This window comes from Fistularia commersonii, chromosome 34 (genome assembly GCF_037954325.1).
Source record: "Fistularia commersonii isolate RoL2024-O1a breed Wild chromosome 34, RoL_Fcom_v1.0, whole genome shotgun sequence".
Classification (NCBI taxonomy): Eukaryota; Metazoa; Chordata; class Actinopteri; order Syngnathiformes; family Fistulariidae; genus Fistularia; species Fistularia commersonii.
In genome coordinates, this window is record NC_141317.1 from 2863040 (window position 1) to 2880581 (window position 17542).

Consider the following 17542-nt stretch of genomic DNA (forward strand, 5'->3'; position numbering starts at 1 on the left):
AATCTAACTTAAATCACAACTGGTGTCTCAAGTATGCTTTTTTCCCTCTATTATTTGGTAACCAAGTTATTTTCTTCAATATTCAAATATACAGGACTGTCTCAGAAAATTAGAATATTGTGATAAAGTTCTTTATCTTCTGTAATGCCATTAAAAAAACTTAAAATGTCATACATTCTGGATTAATTACAAATCAATTGAAATATTGCAAGCCTTTTATTATTTCAATATTTCTGATTATGGCTTACATCTTAAGAAAACTTAAAAATCCTATCTCAAAATATTAGAATATCATGAAAAAGTCATTTTTGTTTTTATAGTATAAATACCTTTATTCTACATGACAGATATATGTTAGAGCTTATTTACCTTGTTAGTGGCATATGCTGTGTAGTGACCAGGGTCTTCTTGCTATCTATATCTTATTTAAGCTCCCATAAAAACTCAAAAAGGCACAAATGTCTCTATAATGGCCACAGGTGGACTCCATATCAACACTGTGAACATTTGGAAGAAATGTTCTCTGTCCCAAGGCACCCTTAACCTAACTTTACCAGACAAAAGCAGTCCATGAGTGAATTTATTTATCACAAATAAGAGTACCACATAACAACCTCCCTGCTACCACCACCATTAGACTCTATCATAACGGCTCAGAGGAAACTGGGGCACAGTCTCAGTGTCAGAATGAGTGCATTAGCAGGTAGAACATAGTTGTGGAAAAATGTCTGCGTGTGTTTCCTCACTGTAATTGACTGTTTTACCTCCATTGGGTTGACAGTGATGGTGAGAGCCGAGTCGTCCCAGTCCATCTCGTTTTCCTTGCCATTTTCCTGGTCCCTCATGGTGCGCTGGTGAGCCGCACGTATGCGGAACACACCCAGGATGATCATGAACACCAGGAAACTGACGCACACCACAATCACGATAGTGGCAGCACTGGGAACCACTGCATGGGAGCAAACACACACACACACACACACTGGATGAAAACTGTCCAATTAGTGAATCACACATAAAAGCCTCTGTTAGCACTTGGGGTAGAGCTGCTGTTAATGCATGTTTCCCTCCAACCTGCTCCACATTTAGCTTCAGAGCCTCTAGTGCCCAGGCAGGCTTAGCGAGCCTTAGTGAGATTAATGAAACCGGAAAAATAAAGGGTTGCGCTCAGGGTACCGCCTGTGCAGATGTCATTTACACCACTCAAGTGTAATCCTGAAACTTACGCCATTAAGAAAAGGGGCAAACGACCAGTGATACATACGTGTCCTACTTCTGGTTAAATGACTGTTATCCATCCATACCATTAGCTCTCATAATAGATGCCTACTAGATTATCAACAGAGTAATGATTTGCAATATATACGTTAGGTTATTATGACATTTGACTTAAATTTAATAGGTATGTCAAAAAATCAAAGACAGGGAATTCAAAATAAATATTGTTATATAACTAACTGTTACATAACTAAATATAACTGGTTATAACTGGTCACTTCTGACTTCCGACTACTGGTACTTTGGATCTTCGAGGACTGAATTGCACTTTTTGTAAGTCGCTTTGGATAAAAGCGTCTGCCAAATGATTGTAATGTAATTTTAATGTGAATACATCCACTGCAACAAGGTCACATACTGTTCATCCAGCGATTTTAAAATAAAATATTTGAAATTTGAATTTGTTATTTTGGTTTTCTTAAACATGCAGACATCGTCAAAACAAATTACCTGTTTTTTTTTTGTACAGTAACTCTAAAAAGACTAATTTTGTGTTTATTTGAAGGGTCTTGTGTTGCCTCAATCATCCCCAGAAAAAAATGGGTTACTGTACAGTTTTTGACGATTCTGTAATGAGAGCTAAAGGAATAATATCGATGGATTTGACGGTTTCGAACGTCATGCTGCAGTACCTGAGGCCTGGTGAGCGTTGACCAGGTTGTGACCAGACAGATCCACGGAGGAGTGATGGACAGGGTTAATGAAGTTGGGCTGCACCATGGCATTGTTAGCATGCTCCATGGGATTGGCTGTGTGGATTACGTTCACCTATAAAAAGTGAAAGACACCAAAAGTCAAAAAACTTTTCAAACCATTTCAGATGTAGCTAAAAGAAGGCATGCTGACGTAAAACCTCCCCCTCACCTCGACCTTGAAGTCATTACTGATGTAGCGCCCATTGAGCTCAGAGCAAACAAGTTTGAATTTTCTGTCGAAGAGAGCTTCAGTGTGCCAGTTCTTGTAACGGATCAAATGTAGGACCTGCTCATAGCTGGCCATGGTGTTGACACCTGGAACAAAGACAGATGGATGTGTTATTGATACAGCACCACTCCAAATTCTGGTAGTTTTAAGACAATTTGAATATAATATCTACAGTTGTAAACTAAGAGTAACTACACATGTATTGGGTTTCATGTGATAGTTTTCTCCTCTTAAGCAAATATTTTCAATATACTTGTGATTAGTATTTTCAATTATCTTGAGACAGAGCAAGGGCTTTATGATGAAGGGGCAAATATAATCTGTCTATTGTCCGTACCGCTGATGACGAGGCCAAGGTGGGAGGAGGTCATTTCCAGGCCGTGCTGCTGCAGCTGGGACATGTCCACCTCCAGGGCCTCATGCTCCCCATCCAGCTCATCTCCCACTACAGTTACTTCACACGTGTCCAGGTTGTGCATGATCTCTTCTGACACCACTGTCTCTTGGACTGAAAGGGCAATGTAGAACAGATTTAAAGTGAAAATCTGTGCAGCTCTGTGTATTTATAACTATCTTTATTCCACTTATCACTTCCCATTCATCTTAAAAGCTTCTTTGTATGAAATTCACACTCACATTCGTCCACAGTATGGATATGTGGAGGCATAAGTTCAGTTTTTTTTTTTTTAAATGACTGTATAGATTACGAGGGGGGTCAACAAAACATTGCCTGTCTAATACCTCGAATGTGATTACCAAATCAGAAACTCTTACAACAAGGGTGTATAAAAGATAAAATCTATTATTTCTAGGAGAAACTGTCGATAAACACTAACTATATAGACAAATCAATAGAAAAGTGTAAAAATAAAGCTGTTCTGTTGGTGTGTGGAGGGTAAATTCAGAATCTCAAAGTGTGAAGAAGTGCTCTGCACTTGCTTGATACAACCGTTGATTCTGTATAACAGGGGGAACAGGCTGTGGCTGTGCGGATGTCGTTTTTAAGAGTTTCTCTGGGCTGCTTTTCGGCACATGCATTATAGTTCTGGATGAACTATATGCTTAGTACATCTCGTTCAATCGCCAATGCTTAGTACATCTCGTTTAATCTATAAACTTTTGATTTTTATTACGCCTCCAAAAAATGAATCAATTGTCTGTCATGAGACTTTTGCTTTGTTAAGAGTCCATTGCAAAAATCAGGGTTAGCATTCTTCTTCCACTTGGGTGGAGATGTGGGATGACCAAGACAGGCCTTCTGTGATGCTGATTCTAAAGAGCTTCTAGAAAAGACCTTTCGTTCACGCAGCCTGCTGTTCCCAATATGTCAACAAATCTTCCAGTATCTGTGTCAACCTCCACGCAGGTCTATTGTTTATTCTCTTAGCCTGTTTTCCAAGCTGAACAGATGGTATATCTGATCAACTGACCCCGCCCATAAAAGTAGTAAACAACTTAATTCTCCTCCCTCTTGCTCAGTCTGTCCAAGGCCTGCAGTCAAAATACTCCAAAGATACACACATATCAGCTTTCCATTCTATACAAACTATACCTAAACCTTATGTTTTAAATAGTGCTGTACATAGTCAGATGTCCTGTAGCAAAGGGTTTTTGTCAACGTATTAAGTAAAAAAAACAAACAACAAAATAGTGCACTTTACTTTTAAGACAAGTATGTTTTATAAATACATATAAACCACTAAAAATGAATAAGCTGTTTCGATTATATTCCCTAAAACAGGGGTTGGCAACTGCATGTAGCTCACGGTGGCTTTGGAAAATATTAATTTCATTTTTGTTTGTTAGTTTTTTTTAAATGCAATTCTCGCTGTGTAAGTTATGGTGATCGTGTTGCATTAAAATAAAATGTGTTTAATTTTTTTGTCACTCAAAATATATCTCAGCCATCAATGTGCGACAGCTGCTGGCATGTGATTTTTGTGCTTTTACAGCCCTGACGTGCAGACCCTGTACGCTGAGGTTCAGCAGCAATCATTATATCAACCAGGTAAAATAAACATTTGAATTGGCTATTATGCAAATATATATTTAACATTGATTAGTGAAATTGTTGTTTTTATGTAAGCTTGACAGCTGAATTTGTGTCCGAGTACAGGTGCTAAACTGATGATGACACTGAAGAGCAGGCAGCATTTCTGGTTTGCTGCAGGTAAGTTATTTAAATTTGGCTTTTCATTTTGTATAATATTTTCTTTGAAAGTAACCTTCAAATGTTTCTGTTTCACACATAAATAAAATGTTCTCTCTTTAGCAGTTAATTGATTTCACACACACACACACACACACACACACACACACACACACACACACACACACACACACACACACACATATATAGTATTAAGGTTAAAAATACGACATAGTCAGTGTAATCCTAAATTTAGATGCCTAAAGGGTTTTGTTCCTGGTGTATTCTTTTTTTGTGAAATGGGTGAAAATGTCTCTGAATGTTTAAGTCAAGCAGTGGCCGGTCGTGTATTTCTCATACCCGTGGGGTCATCATCTGCTCCCTCTGCAGCTTCAGACTCAGCATCAGCCTCCACTTCGCGCGTGATAGTGCTAACAATGCGCAGCTCGGGGAAAAGCGTCACACCTTCCTGACTCTCAAATTCAGCGGCGCTGCGAGCAAAGTGATCAATGCCACTAAGGCTGATCTTGGGCTCTTCAGGCTGCAGCACCATGACATAACCTTCAGCATCCGGCACTGTGACGCAGGACTCTTCATTGAAGCACCTGAGAACAGATTTCATCTTAAATATCTGGAAATATGTGTTCCAATTGGCTTTGCTTTGAGACCATTTTGAAAGATCTATTTTTTTAGAATTTAAGTGTGTGTGTTTCATGGTGAAGCAGGGTGAAAGGCCGAGCTTCAGTACTATAGAAAATGGCTGTTACACATTAGTAAAAGACCATGGCAATTAGTAATACGAGTGTATACGTGCATATATACTGAACTGCTGCTGGTGGTTGTAAAGACTACAAAACATTTAAATGGGTGTTAATCCCAAAAAAATAATCCCAACTGGAATGTGCACTGTTTTGATGAAAATGCTAATCCCATCCCATTTATTTCAGGCTATGAAAATGGCATAGAAAGACTAAAGCTGCTCTCATTAAACCTCTAAATGGCAAGCAGGCTATGTGGACAAACACAAATTAAAACATAGGTTTTCACAAGCCAGACTGTTACTCAGAGAGTTCCTGAATTTTCTGAGAACATGTCCGTCTTTTAATGTATTTGCTTCACCCAAAACAATATTCAGGCAAAGATATGCTCAGGCAAATAAACAAATGTAAAAAAATGAACTGCTCAGCATAAATTCATCAGAAAAACAAAGTACAGATTGCTATGCACATTTGAGTTTCCGAATTATGTTTATACAATTCTACATCAAAGAGAATAAGAAAACAGAGTCATTCTACTCCTCTCCCCCTGTCAAACTCAACTCTAAAACAGCTTGTTTATTCTTTTTATCATGCAAATTGTGGTGGTTCTGACCTTTACTTTATCGGAAGAAACCTTCCTTACAGAAAATGTGAAAAAATAAGTGAGAATGTTGATTAGACAGAGCGACTTCGAGTAGTTTATGGCTGACATGAAGGTACACGGCTGTACAAAGAGCACGACAACTGTTTTATCTCCTTGGCTTTTGTATCTTACTTGACAGCGGTGGAGATCCTGAGGTGCCTGATGCCGGGAGTTGGGAACTGGCGGGAGTTCAAGTAGGAGATGTGCTGCATGACCTTGTCAAAGGCATCAATGTCATCGCCCTCCACTGTCAGGGAAGATTGGTTCGGGTTGAACTCCACCTAAAAACAAGGTGAAACGGTGAGTTTAAAAATAAAAAAAATAAAGACAACTGATTTTGAAGAATTGCCATTTATACAAGAGATGTCACTGGAGAATGTATTCTGGGATGCCAATACTATCGGATGGAAAGCACTCCATCCTTCTCACCTTGACAGCTGAAGCAACTTCCTCAGGAAGCTGTACATCCAGGCCCTCCTTACATGTGTATAAACAGTCAATCACCTTCTTATTCTCCAGTTTACCAGAGCGGATCATCAGACCTGCTAAGTTTCCCCGGAAAAACTGAGCCATCCGAGCATTTGCGCCTATATGCAGGATAATGATTTGGAGAAAGAAATAGCAAAACACAGACAAAATATAATTACTCAGGAGTAGTTTACAAAAACGTGACCTTTCTGGGGTTTGATGACTGAGGCATGCCATCTCAATGTTGATAGCCAGTGTGAATGCCATTCATGCAAGTTAGTATGTCTGTCCTTACAGGGACTGGAGGCACAAGGCCAGTATAAGACACAAAAATGATGGATGAATTCAAACAAATCAGGTACATGCATTAAAAGGACCAAGGCCTTACTGTGGTTACAAGAAAAAAGCATAAAAAAAATCCCTTCACAGCCGTGTCTTAAGTTGCCTTTGGCTAAGTTATTTTCACAAAGTAATAGAACCACGTAGAGGAGTATATCATTCTCAAAATACTAAGAAAGAAAATGACACAACCAATCTTGAAATTCTAATTCTCACACACACACACACACACACACACACACACACACATGCACACACACACACACACAAGAGGTGCATCAGTTCTGTTGAATGTGAAGGGAGGACGGTAAACTGCAGATGCTACACTTGCAACAGCTCTTCCAACGTGCTAAGTATTGTGTGTCTTGTTTGTGTGTGTGTGGAGGGGGGCATGTGTGTGTGTGTGTGTGTGTGTGTGTGTGTGGGGGGGGGGGGGGGGGGGGTTGTGCGCACATGCGTGTGCAAGAATGCTGTAGCTTTGTTATCTGATAGGGAAGAGCTACTGGTTTTGACCCAGCAGGTCAAAGTCTGTGCTCATTAAGCGTCTATTTTTGTTTGACTTGTTTGTAAGGTCCTGTTGCAGTAAGTAATTGTATAAATGGAGGATTAAGTAAGAAATAATTATGCGTCATTCAAAAAAACACACCAGTCTCATCCACACAGCATCATGCTTGAAATAAGAAACAATCTTAATGCATCTAGAATGTATGAAAATCATTCTAGTCAAAATGGCATGAAGATGCAGTTAGCATGGTGCGACATGTTGGACAAAGTGACATATCTGAAAAGGGAAAGATTTGAGCAACCTGAGGTGGACTCAGAGACTGTCTCAGTATCATTGTCATGTCCTGAGTTTTCTGTAGAGGACAGAAATAAGAGAGTCGGGAGAGACAAGGAGGAAGGTTGAAGATCTGCTAGAAAGTCAGATGCTACATATGAGGTTATGGCGTATCCTTTGAGAATAGAAGAGCCCAGATCTACTGCATGAAAATCATGCACTCATCATTTCGCATGGTGTAACACAGAACATATACATAGTATGAAGTACTTTGTTGGTTTACTTTAGCATTTGCATAACAGGTATTTCAAAATAGCACACATACCACATTCACAAAATGTGGGTAAAATTCACATTTTTCTTTGCAAAATAAGGTCAGTGAAAAAAAACCTACCTTGCCAACAGGCACCAATGGTGAGCTGGGTTTCGATCCTGGAGGCATGCAGTGGATAGTCCTCGGTGACCAGGAAGGGCTCAAATGTTGTTCCATCCACAAATAGTGTAACAGTGGGGAACTCTACGTTCAACACATAGTGATGCCAGTCTTTGTCACACACCTGAAAAAACAAAAAAAAGGATGTATGTTCTTAGAACATATTTTCACAGGCCATCTTTCTATAAATGACTGCATGCTGTAGAATTCAGTAGAAGCGTCAGCTGACCTGATCAAGTTTCCAATGAAACTCAGCTGGTTTGTAGTTCTCAGCCTCAGATGGATCCTGGCGAAGCAGAAGGATCAGCCGGCAGCTGTGCACATAGAGCGAGTAGTGGTGTCTGTTCATCTCTGCGGCAGAAAAATATGAGAGGAAATCAGAAAATGAGACCGTAGCTTTGAACATACAGGTGGTCCTCACTTAATGGCAGGGTTACGTTTCAAGGAATCCATCGTTAAGCTATTTCGTTGTTAAGCAAAACACGGTTTCGACTGTTTTACCGTACAGTATTTTAAACGAGTACGTCGTTACGTGAGGACCACCTGTATTTGAAAGAATGGGCCGTAACATTTTAGTAAATGGACTGATTCCTCACATGACAGAAAGGAAAACTTCAATTTAGCATGTGAAACTTTTCTGATTCAACCAGAATATTCTGTGAGTCTGAATTAAAAAAAAAAATGAATGCAGCAAAAACAATAAAACATCCGGTTGGTAAAGATTTAAATATCTCGTGTGGTTAGTGGTTTTACGTTTCCACATTTCAAGCACAAAATGAGACTCAAGTTACTTTAACCCTCTTCAAACTGCAAGTGCAATGCTGTGGCCTTGGTTTGCACATTAATGCACAAGATATTCTTGGCCATGAGGACACTTCACTTTACATTTAGATAGTTATTATTTGACATGTAAAACAATCTCTGTGCATGGTTTACTTTTTCTTCTATATGTGCATCTTTTTTCTGGTGCCAATAGTTCATGATTAATATGTTATCTACACAATTAAGAACTGAAAACTGGGACCAAACCTGAGATATGAATGTGTCTGTAAAGCACAGTGCATTGAGCAGAGGCCATTAATGGTGCTGAGATCATGGGTATAGGAGCTTCCTGTCCAGGCCACAGCCATTCTGATGTAATCCCCTTTATATAAGCACTGAGACAGAGGTTGATGAACTGTCTCCCCCTCTCCAGCCACAGCAGAGACTTTACAGTCAATGAGATCAAGTACCTCTTTAAAATTTACAACTGGTGATGAAAATGGAAAGGTGAGCAAGGTCTAGAAGAGGTCAGAAGGGGATCTCAAACAATGAGGCTTCTTTGTGACAGCAAAATAAACATTATTGCTAACTATAACCTGAACCCGAGTTGAGGAATATTTTCTGAGACTCAATATGTGACAACGCGGATTCCTTTAATATGCCCAGAAAGTGCAAATTTCGATTGTATTTAAATGCAATATGGGTACTGAAATCTCCCAACACTAAGTGGATGTATACAATCGACAATAGCTTTATCTAGTCGGCCTGTGACTCTATAGGTTTTAGTGAGAGTGTATCTGTGTTAGTTTACTGATTTTGTCAAACAGCATATTCATTGTTTGACTGTATAAACATGTGCATTCAAGTTGAATTTAACCCTCTAATTTAAAAACTTGGATCTTAAAAAAAAAATCAAAATGTACAATTTTAGACACAATATGCTCATCTACCTTTGAATATATTATCATAATCAATGATGTGTAAAAATGCCACAAAGGTCAATGCAAATCTATACCTATATTTTATTGACTTGGCAGCTCCTTTATGGAAATATATACATTAGAATATTAAATCATGGTTTCAAGCATAACAGCTTTGCCTTCATGGGCACACAAACCAACTCGAATTCAAAATAAGGCAGGATCAAGGACCGCTCTGGGCTCCATGAAATGACTGTACCTCTCTCTGTAGTCTTTACCTGTCTTGTCAGAGTTGCAGAGAATGGTTTCCTTTTCATGGGCGCCCGGGCCATGTCTCATCCAGACAGAGATGGTGAAGGGTTCTTTCAGGCTGGTGCTCACCATGCCGTCAGGAACTTTGATTGCCTGTGTGCCGTTGAACTCAAACACCTGGTCGCTGTCATGTCCATTGTCAGTGGGTAGTCCAACTGTCCAGTTGGAGGAGCTGCTGGGGGCAGGCAGGAGCTCAACGGTGCCAGAGCTAGCTCCTAAAAATCATCAAAAGAAAAGAGGATAGAAAATAAAATTCAAACCCCGAGCTATTTTCCAGTGAAGTTCCCCACTATATTAGGAAACCAAAGCAGTTACTAACCACAGAGTTTGTGCAGAGACTTTTCAGAGTAGGTGTCACGGTCACATCCCTTTCCAATATGATTGGTTTCTAGTTCAACACTGGCCTGGATAGAGGTAATTGGCTCATCGCAGGTCTCCAAGTGGATGCTGGGGAAAAGTGCCAGGCTGCCTGTGCCAGGTTCATATTCAATCCTCTTATTGAACCCTGGGAGAGAGGGGAAATGACAGAAAAATGAAAAGGATGTCCTTCAACACAGCACAGATTACAGGTCAGCAGTCAAAGCAGTCCATCAATAGTAATTACACTTAAAAAAAGCATGTCAGCTCTTTTAAATGTGAAAACACATGATTATTTAAGGATTAGTGAAGTAACTTTTTGATAGGCAGTATGCTTGAAGTCAGCCAGTGAATAGATTTGGTTCAACACATTTATACAGGGATTGACAGTAAACTACAGCATCCATAGTAGAGCTCAAATACCTTGCCAGCTGGGTTTGCAAGTGGGCTTGACACTGATCTTGACCAAAACGTCCTCAGATGCCCGGTTCTTTCCACAGTCATAGGCTGTCACAGTCAGTTTATACATGTGCTCTTTGCCATAATTCAGTTTCTCTGTGTTCTTGATGAAGCCTAATTAAGCAGGAAAAATCAGAATGAGTTTGGATTTCTTGGAATTTCCATTGAAAAAACAACAACAAAAATAGAAAACAACTTAGAAAACATGTATTGAATAAACATTTACATTTGGAATGGAAAATGCATTACATGCCCCACATTTAACAGTGGACTAAGGGAAATGTACACACAAAAGGCCAAAAGTAATTTGACAATGAGGTTAAATTTTGACTGATATAACTTCCTTCTTAGCTAGCATAGCCAGCATAGCTAGCATTTATGTAAAAGACTGCCAGTCAAGGGAGGGAAAAGATTTTTTTCATATTTAACAGCAACAATAATAATAAGCTGTCAGTTAAGCACCCACTACAACTTAATCAATCCACCAACCACTATGCAACATAAATCAAGAGTTAGATGCAAATTAAGGAAGTAAACATTGAATTATTTGAGAGATAAGTGGAAAAGAAGTCTACTTAGGAAAGAAATAAAATTATAGCGTAAAAGGACCTCAAACCATCAAGTCATGAGAGGAATATGGATCTTAGTGGCATAAGGATGCCCAAATCCCTCCATTAAGCACCCTCACATTGTCCTCACATCATCAGGAGCTCAAATTTATTTCTGATCACTGCCAGATGTCATATCATCAGAGTCATCTAAGATTTATTTCATATCATTTCATACCATACTCACAAGAGACAATCACTGTATGAATAATCCCAGTTTTTAAAGCTAAATAGCTGACAGGCTTGCAGTAACACGGTTTGCATACATAGTTAGACAGTTAATTAGATAGCAGCACACATGTCAATAACAGTGTGGCTCTTCTCCAGATGGGTGCTGAGACAAAGCTGCTTGGTGAAGGTCCTTACCATCTTTGTCGATAGTGAAGGGCACGTCAGGGGTCACAATCTCGTAGTTGCAAATTTGGCTGAACTGGAAAGAACAATCGGCATCCACAGCCTCCACCTTCAAGATGCTATCATACTTTTTTCCTTCAATGACAGTGGCTTTATAGGACTTCTCTTTGAACACTGGTGAGTATTCGTTGAGGTCATTCACTTGAATGTGCACTGTGGCCCTGATAGGGACAAATTCATTTGAGGATAAATTGTTAGATGAAATTTCAAATACAAACAAAGCAGCAACACAACATATCACTGGACAGAATTCCATTGTGTCCTAAGGGAAGAGGTTTTCAAACACTGAGGCCCAGAGGAGTTGACAGGAGCTCATAGGCGAGGGGAAGCGCATAGCAAATAAATTGAGTAAAGGGGGACGTGTGTAAAACTATTTTCTGAAAACAACAGGAGGTCAGTAATTGTGGTTTCACCCATATACCTACACAGACCTCTGTAGCGGTAATAGCTGTGACAAACAGTGCATGAAGGCTACCTAGTACCTTTACATAGATAAGCAAAATCATCAGCAATGGAGCATGAAAGTACAGGAAATACACCAAAACATATTAGATCAAATCAGTGCTTGCCTTGGGTTTTAATGCAAAAGGGACAGGAAATGAGAGGCCCAGAAAGCTTTGACTATAGGTGTTTCAACAAAAGCTGGACTTCAGGGCATGGTGGGAGTTAGGAAGCTGAACATTAAGCTAAGAGAAGGCCAAAAAATTGTTCTCTTGATTCATTTTCAAGAATCTGGGTAATTGGCTAACATCAATTTATAATACATATCATGCAACTTAATCCTTTTTTCTGCTAATGTAATCATCTTCTCAGACATCTAAGTGGGCCGTAGTACTTCAATTGAGACCCAGCCAACAACAACAATAACTCAAGATCTGAATCAGGTTGAGACGTGATTGTTACATGCTATAATACAAGGAACACTTTGATGGCAAAATATTGATTATCCCAGAATACCTATATTATGACAATACCATGATCATGTGTCAAGTATCCTGATGGTATATCACATCTTATCACTCCTAGTTTAAGGTGTGCAGTGTTGACTTACTTGTGGGATTTCTTCATGTTGGCACCATCAGGACCCTCTCCACAGTCATAGGCTTGAATAGTGAACGTGTGCTCCTTCTGCAGCTCACAGTCCAACTTTTCCTTGGCCCGGATGACCCCCTCACCAGTGGACTTATCCAGGACCACTGCCTCAAAGGGGACGTTCTGTCCATGGATCCTGAAGCCGCAAATCTCACCTGAACACGTCAAGAGCCAAAAGAGAGTCTGCTTAGATAAACAAATCATTGATATGAAATTTCAACTTACAAATAAATAAAATTCAGAGTAACGAAACCATACATTCACGCAAAAAAAAAAAAAACAACAAAAAATTAGCCACAGGTTTTGGGAGCTAGGGAGTTGAAGTTTGGGATGGGTGGTGTCTGTGGAGGAAGCCCAAAAGCACTGTCATTCTTGGGGAGTGGGGTGGGGGGGTGAACATAATATCGTATAGAAACTTGTGTCTTATCCAAGCCACTTGAAAACATTGCATCCAGTCATGCAGGCAGAAAAGATATGGACAGGCATTTCACAGGAGTACTTATATCTTAATCAAAGCCATGAAACCAAGCCCAAAAAATAAGGAGAAAATAGAGCTGTATTTGCACTTAGGATCATTTATATTTTGTAATGACTAAAAATTACAGCCTTGTATGAGGGAAATAATAATAACCATAAATAACTGAAAAAAATATCAAAATTATTTACTGAGAGTTGCAATACATTGAATGAGCACCAAATAAGTCACTGAATCTTCAAAAATCTGTGAAGGAAATAAAGTCTCACAAATGCCACTAATATACATATATATTTAACATTTATATCAAGTCGTCCTGTGTAATTTAGCCTAAAGCAAAATGATTCCAAATAAAAAAATAAAATAATAGAGAGCTAAGTACAATAGCAATATTCAAATAAAAACGTACTGGATGAGACCTGGGGTTAGAAATATCAACTTGCTTGACATCCACATCAAGTGACGACTGCAGCCATGCTAATGGTAAAGATTAGTGGTGGAGAATAAACTCAAGAAATCCACTGAGGTAAAGATGCAACAACAGCAGAGAGTTTGCATTAGTTAACAATCTCACCAGCTTTCATTTGATGACATAAATGTCAGAAAGGTCCACAGGAGTCACTGAACCGACGCAGACCTGATTTTAGTTTGCATGGGGGCATCATGAAAAAGGTCCATGCCCTTAACCCATTCACACGCTTTAATATACCAAATCCAGCATTTTCTTCCTCTCCAATTGTAATATATGGTCATTTTGGATTCTATGTTTCAATTGAATAGATTTTCTTTGAAGGATGGAATTTGACTAAACTGCAGCAGAGTGAACTCCTCTGTTTAGGCAGCTGAGTCCTAGTGATAGCGGAAAAACTGTTAGGGTCTGCAAACTGCAATGGATGTCTCATGCACAGATATTTCTAAGAATAGTCAGCCCCACATCACACTTTTCATCCAGCTGTTGGAACTGCAAAAAATTCAGGGTGAGAAAAACATAAAAGTTGAGAAAATCAAATGGGATTACAGAGCATGGCAGGAGTTTCTGTGTAAAAGTGTGGATGCTGTTATGTGTTAGTGGGTTAATAGAAAAAAAACTCAGCACAAGGCAGAGGAAAGAGCCCAAGATCACCTTCTTCAGTGAGGGTCACCTCAAAACTCTCTACAAGGAGGGGAGAAAAGATAAACCCAGATCAGTTTAAGACGAGTTAGAGACGCAGAGAAACAGGACATGGGACAGGAGGGGAACACATTGTCGCACTTTTGTTTCACACTTTTGTCTGCTCTGGCACTCCTTAGTCATACAATTACTGGTGCTACTTTCATAAGGTGAATGGAGGTTCTTCTCAGTAGCTTTTAAGGATAACTCCATGACTTTAGCAGACATAAGGAATTCTCAGCCACCTTGCCAGTAATCTTCTTTAAGGTCTCTTAATTCCTTGTTCTGTGTTGTTTGGAAGATTGTAAAACCAATATTGGAATTCTGCAGATTTAGCAAACATTTAATTTTTGTCTCATAATTGCAGACAACATTTTTGGTCATAATCCAGTGTGCATCTGCCATGTCTGTAACTTGTTGATAGCCTGGTGCAAATTAGTTTTTCCAAATATATATATATATGTATACATACATTAAAAAGAAAGAAAGAAAGAAAACAAACAAACAAACATGATACGAGTCGCATGTGAATCAACATCTTGTATGTGTTTCAATTCCCTCCATCCTGTCTTTTTGCTTTGCTGACTGTTGTAAAGCTGTGTCAAGGCTGCCAGGAGATTACGCTTGCTCATTTTGTCTTTACTTACTAAACAATTAGAAATAGATTTCACATTAGGGGCTGCTGCTCAGTGGCAGTCATGCAGTGGGAGCAGTGGGCATCTAATGATCAGCTCAAACTACAGCCTTTGGAATTCCTCAGCATTTCAGTCACTCTGCGAAAGTGAGGTCAGCCATCAGGCTGAGTGCAGCCTCTTAATGTGTTAAAACTTGACCCACAGTTGACATCTCACTGTTTATTTTGAGTGCATCATGTTCAACTACAATTATAAAGAATTTTTTTCATTGGACTAATTATAATTCTGATAACCCATCAACAACTCATTGTGTTTTAAATAAATAGCTGTTAATAAAGAAAAAAGGTTCTTTCATCCCCTTAAGTAAGGCAATATTATTTTCAGGGTTTGAGGTTTCACGGGCTTAGATCTCAGCAGTTTGAGCTGCAACAGATATATAAAAATGCAACAAATTTAAACACTTGCTTTCGACTGCAACTTAGAGCTTGTTTTTTGAAAAAAATATCTAATTGACTCATATAAACATGCATCAATCTTCATTTGTGCTAAACATCAACCTTTCATATTTATCTGTCCAGGCAGACTAAGCTTCCCTGGCCTTTACGGTTTTGTTTTTGTTGGCAAAGATGGGTTGACTAAAACGGGGATAGCATGACACAGCTGGTCACCCCTGCTGCCACGTGAAGCCAGATTACAGACTCTGTCCCCAGCAAAGCAGTTCGTCGGGGCAAATGGTCTATTTGTACATTGCTACTCACTGCAAAGGGAGCCCCAGCTGAACGAGTTGGAGGATAAAACTGTACATTTCTTTACTGAAATAGGAGAAAACCATGATGGGCAAGGAGGGACAAACCTTCAGACATAATTGTTGATTTTGCTGAAGTTATCCACCTTAGAAATAGTACAGTTCCATTCAGTAGTCAGAAACATCACTATTTCAACCACCTTGTGAGTAAATTACAATTGGCATCTCCTCTGAGTAACTCGTGAAGGGCATTGCCTTACTTGCTAAATCTCATATATGAAATCTGAGATCAAAACGATCATCAAGTGGGGTGAGAACACTGAGTGTGAGGGAGAAGATCACACAACTCGTAACGTGAAATGGTGGGAAATTATTTCCAGTGGTGTGATGCTTTGAATCCAGGCCAGAGTCAATCCTGATGTGATTATCAACCCCCGGAGCTTTTCCGACCGGCACATTCATGAAAGACTATTTTGATCTGAATATCAACTGGGCCTATTGGAGAATTAGGCCTTGTTTAGACTGTAGGCAACAGCGATTGGTTTTTCAAAGTCAGATCTTTAGGACTCACATCTATGTGGCAATGCCATCCTAAATGGGACAGGAAACTATTCCCAGCAAAACCCTGGGCCATAGCCCAGCAACTAGGCCAATCTGCTCAGATTTAATTTCAATCTTCAAATTCTTCTGTTCCTCCCCAGCAGCCTGATTTCAAATGATTTTCATATACCACATTGATAATAAGCTTTTTTTCTCCCTCTTCATATAGGGACTGGTCAATAGCTAGTGAGTAACAGAGATATCCAAGGTGGCATCGGGAATTTCTGGAGGCATTTTTACAACTCCAGGAAGCTGCTGCTCTTTTGATAAGACAAATTGTGTTGAGTGCATTTTTGATGGTATTTGTGAGAAGTATTAAGTCTGTTTTCTTATCTCAGAGGCTAAATGCTTCATCCCTTCCCAGTTCTCTGTGCTGTCATCCCGTTTTGCTTTCCATCGCTAAAATGTTTGGGTCATCATGTGTTCCTTTATTGTGAACACTTGTTGGTCAAGCAAATTATCATTGTTATTTTATGCCCCTTGGAAATCAGGCATGAACAAAGGCCATGCAAATTTGCCCTGGCAGTTTCGCCAGGTGATATCAGGCTTCTGGGCCAAAGGGTGCTTTCAAAAATCCGCAACATTGCTGTAATATTACATGTAATAAAATATAATTTAATCAAAATATTGAGAGACTGCTAGATTTAAAAGCAATTCTCCTAAAACATTTTTCTAAATTGTTAAACAATTGGACAGGGTCTTCCTGAAACACACGATGATGGTAAGAAAGCTCATCAGCTGCACCTCATGAACACCAACGGTAAGATCCTTAAACTAGTTCTAACAGTGAAACGGTACATTGAAACATTATCTGTGAAATAGTTACAGGGATATATTTAAGAGGAATGATTAAACTCAAAAAACATTGTCAAAAATGGGTAAAAAGTAAATGTGGCCCAATCAGTGATAAAGCATTGACCTGTGAGGCTCCACTAAGTAAATGAGATTGTCATCCTTATACTCAACACTCTAGGAAATAGTAGTAACACTGACCCGCTGAACTTTAATCCTGAATTGATGATCAACCCCAATAAAGGAGTGGACATATATTGCAGGAAAATTGTGCTATTAGACCGTAAAAGTCTTTGAGTTTGACCAACAGTCATGTGGATTAAAGATGGCATGTGTGCGAGTTATCTAGTCTGACACAACCGTAGACAACAGCAACATGACAGACTATCAAAGACCAATAAAAATAACCTTTACATGGAACAGGCATGATGCCCTGAATGGTACAATAATC

General features: G+C 39.3%; 1 protein-coding gene across 4 annotated transcripts in view; it reads right to left on the bottom strand.

Moving 5' to 3' along the window:
* Positions 1-17542, bottom strand: part of clstn1 (calsyntenin 1) — a 36920-nt gene that overhangs the window by 3662 nt on the left and 15716 nt on the right. Inside the window, exons 3-18 of one of the 4 annotated variants that reach the window (XM_086141604.1) lie at positions 14293-14322; positions 12654-12849; positions 11555-11763; positions 10545-10694; positions 10084-10269; positions 9731-9979; positions 8000-8121; positions 7732-7894; positions 7366-7416; positions 6182-6339; positions 5885-6033; positions 4712-4956; positions 2540-2710; positions 2143-2288; positions 1911-2046; positions 765-949 (exon numbers count right to left, since the gene is read on the bottom strand). In XM_086141604.1, the coding sequence (XP_085997730.1) occupies positions 765-949; positions 1911-2046; positions 2143-2288; positions 2540-2710; positions 4712-4956; positions 5885-6033; positions 6182-6339; positions 7366-7416; positions 7732-7894; positions 8000-8121; positions 9731-9979; positions 10084-10269; positions 10545-10694; positions 11555-11763; positions 12654-12849; positions 14293-14322 (2546 nt within the window). The remainder of the gene's footprint in view (positions 1-764; positions 950-1910; positions 2047-2142; positions 2289-2539; positions 2711-4711; positions 4957-5884; positions 6034-6181; positions 6340-7365; positions 7417-7731; positions 7895-7999; positions 8122-9730; positions 9980-10083; positions 10270-10544; positions 10695-11554; positions 11764-12653; positions 12850-14292; positions 14323-17542) is intronic. The other 3 variants (XM_086141606.1, XM_086141605.1, XM_086141607.1) reach the window with 3 other exon arrangements.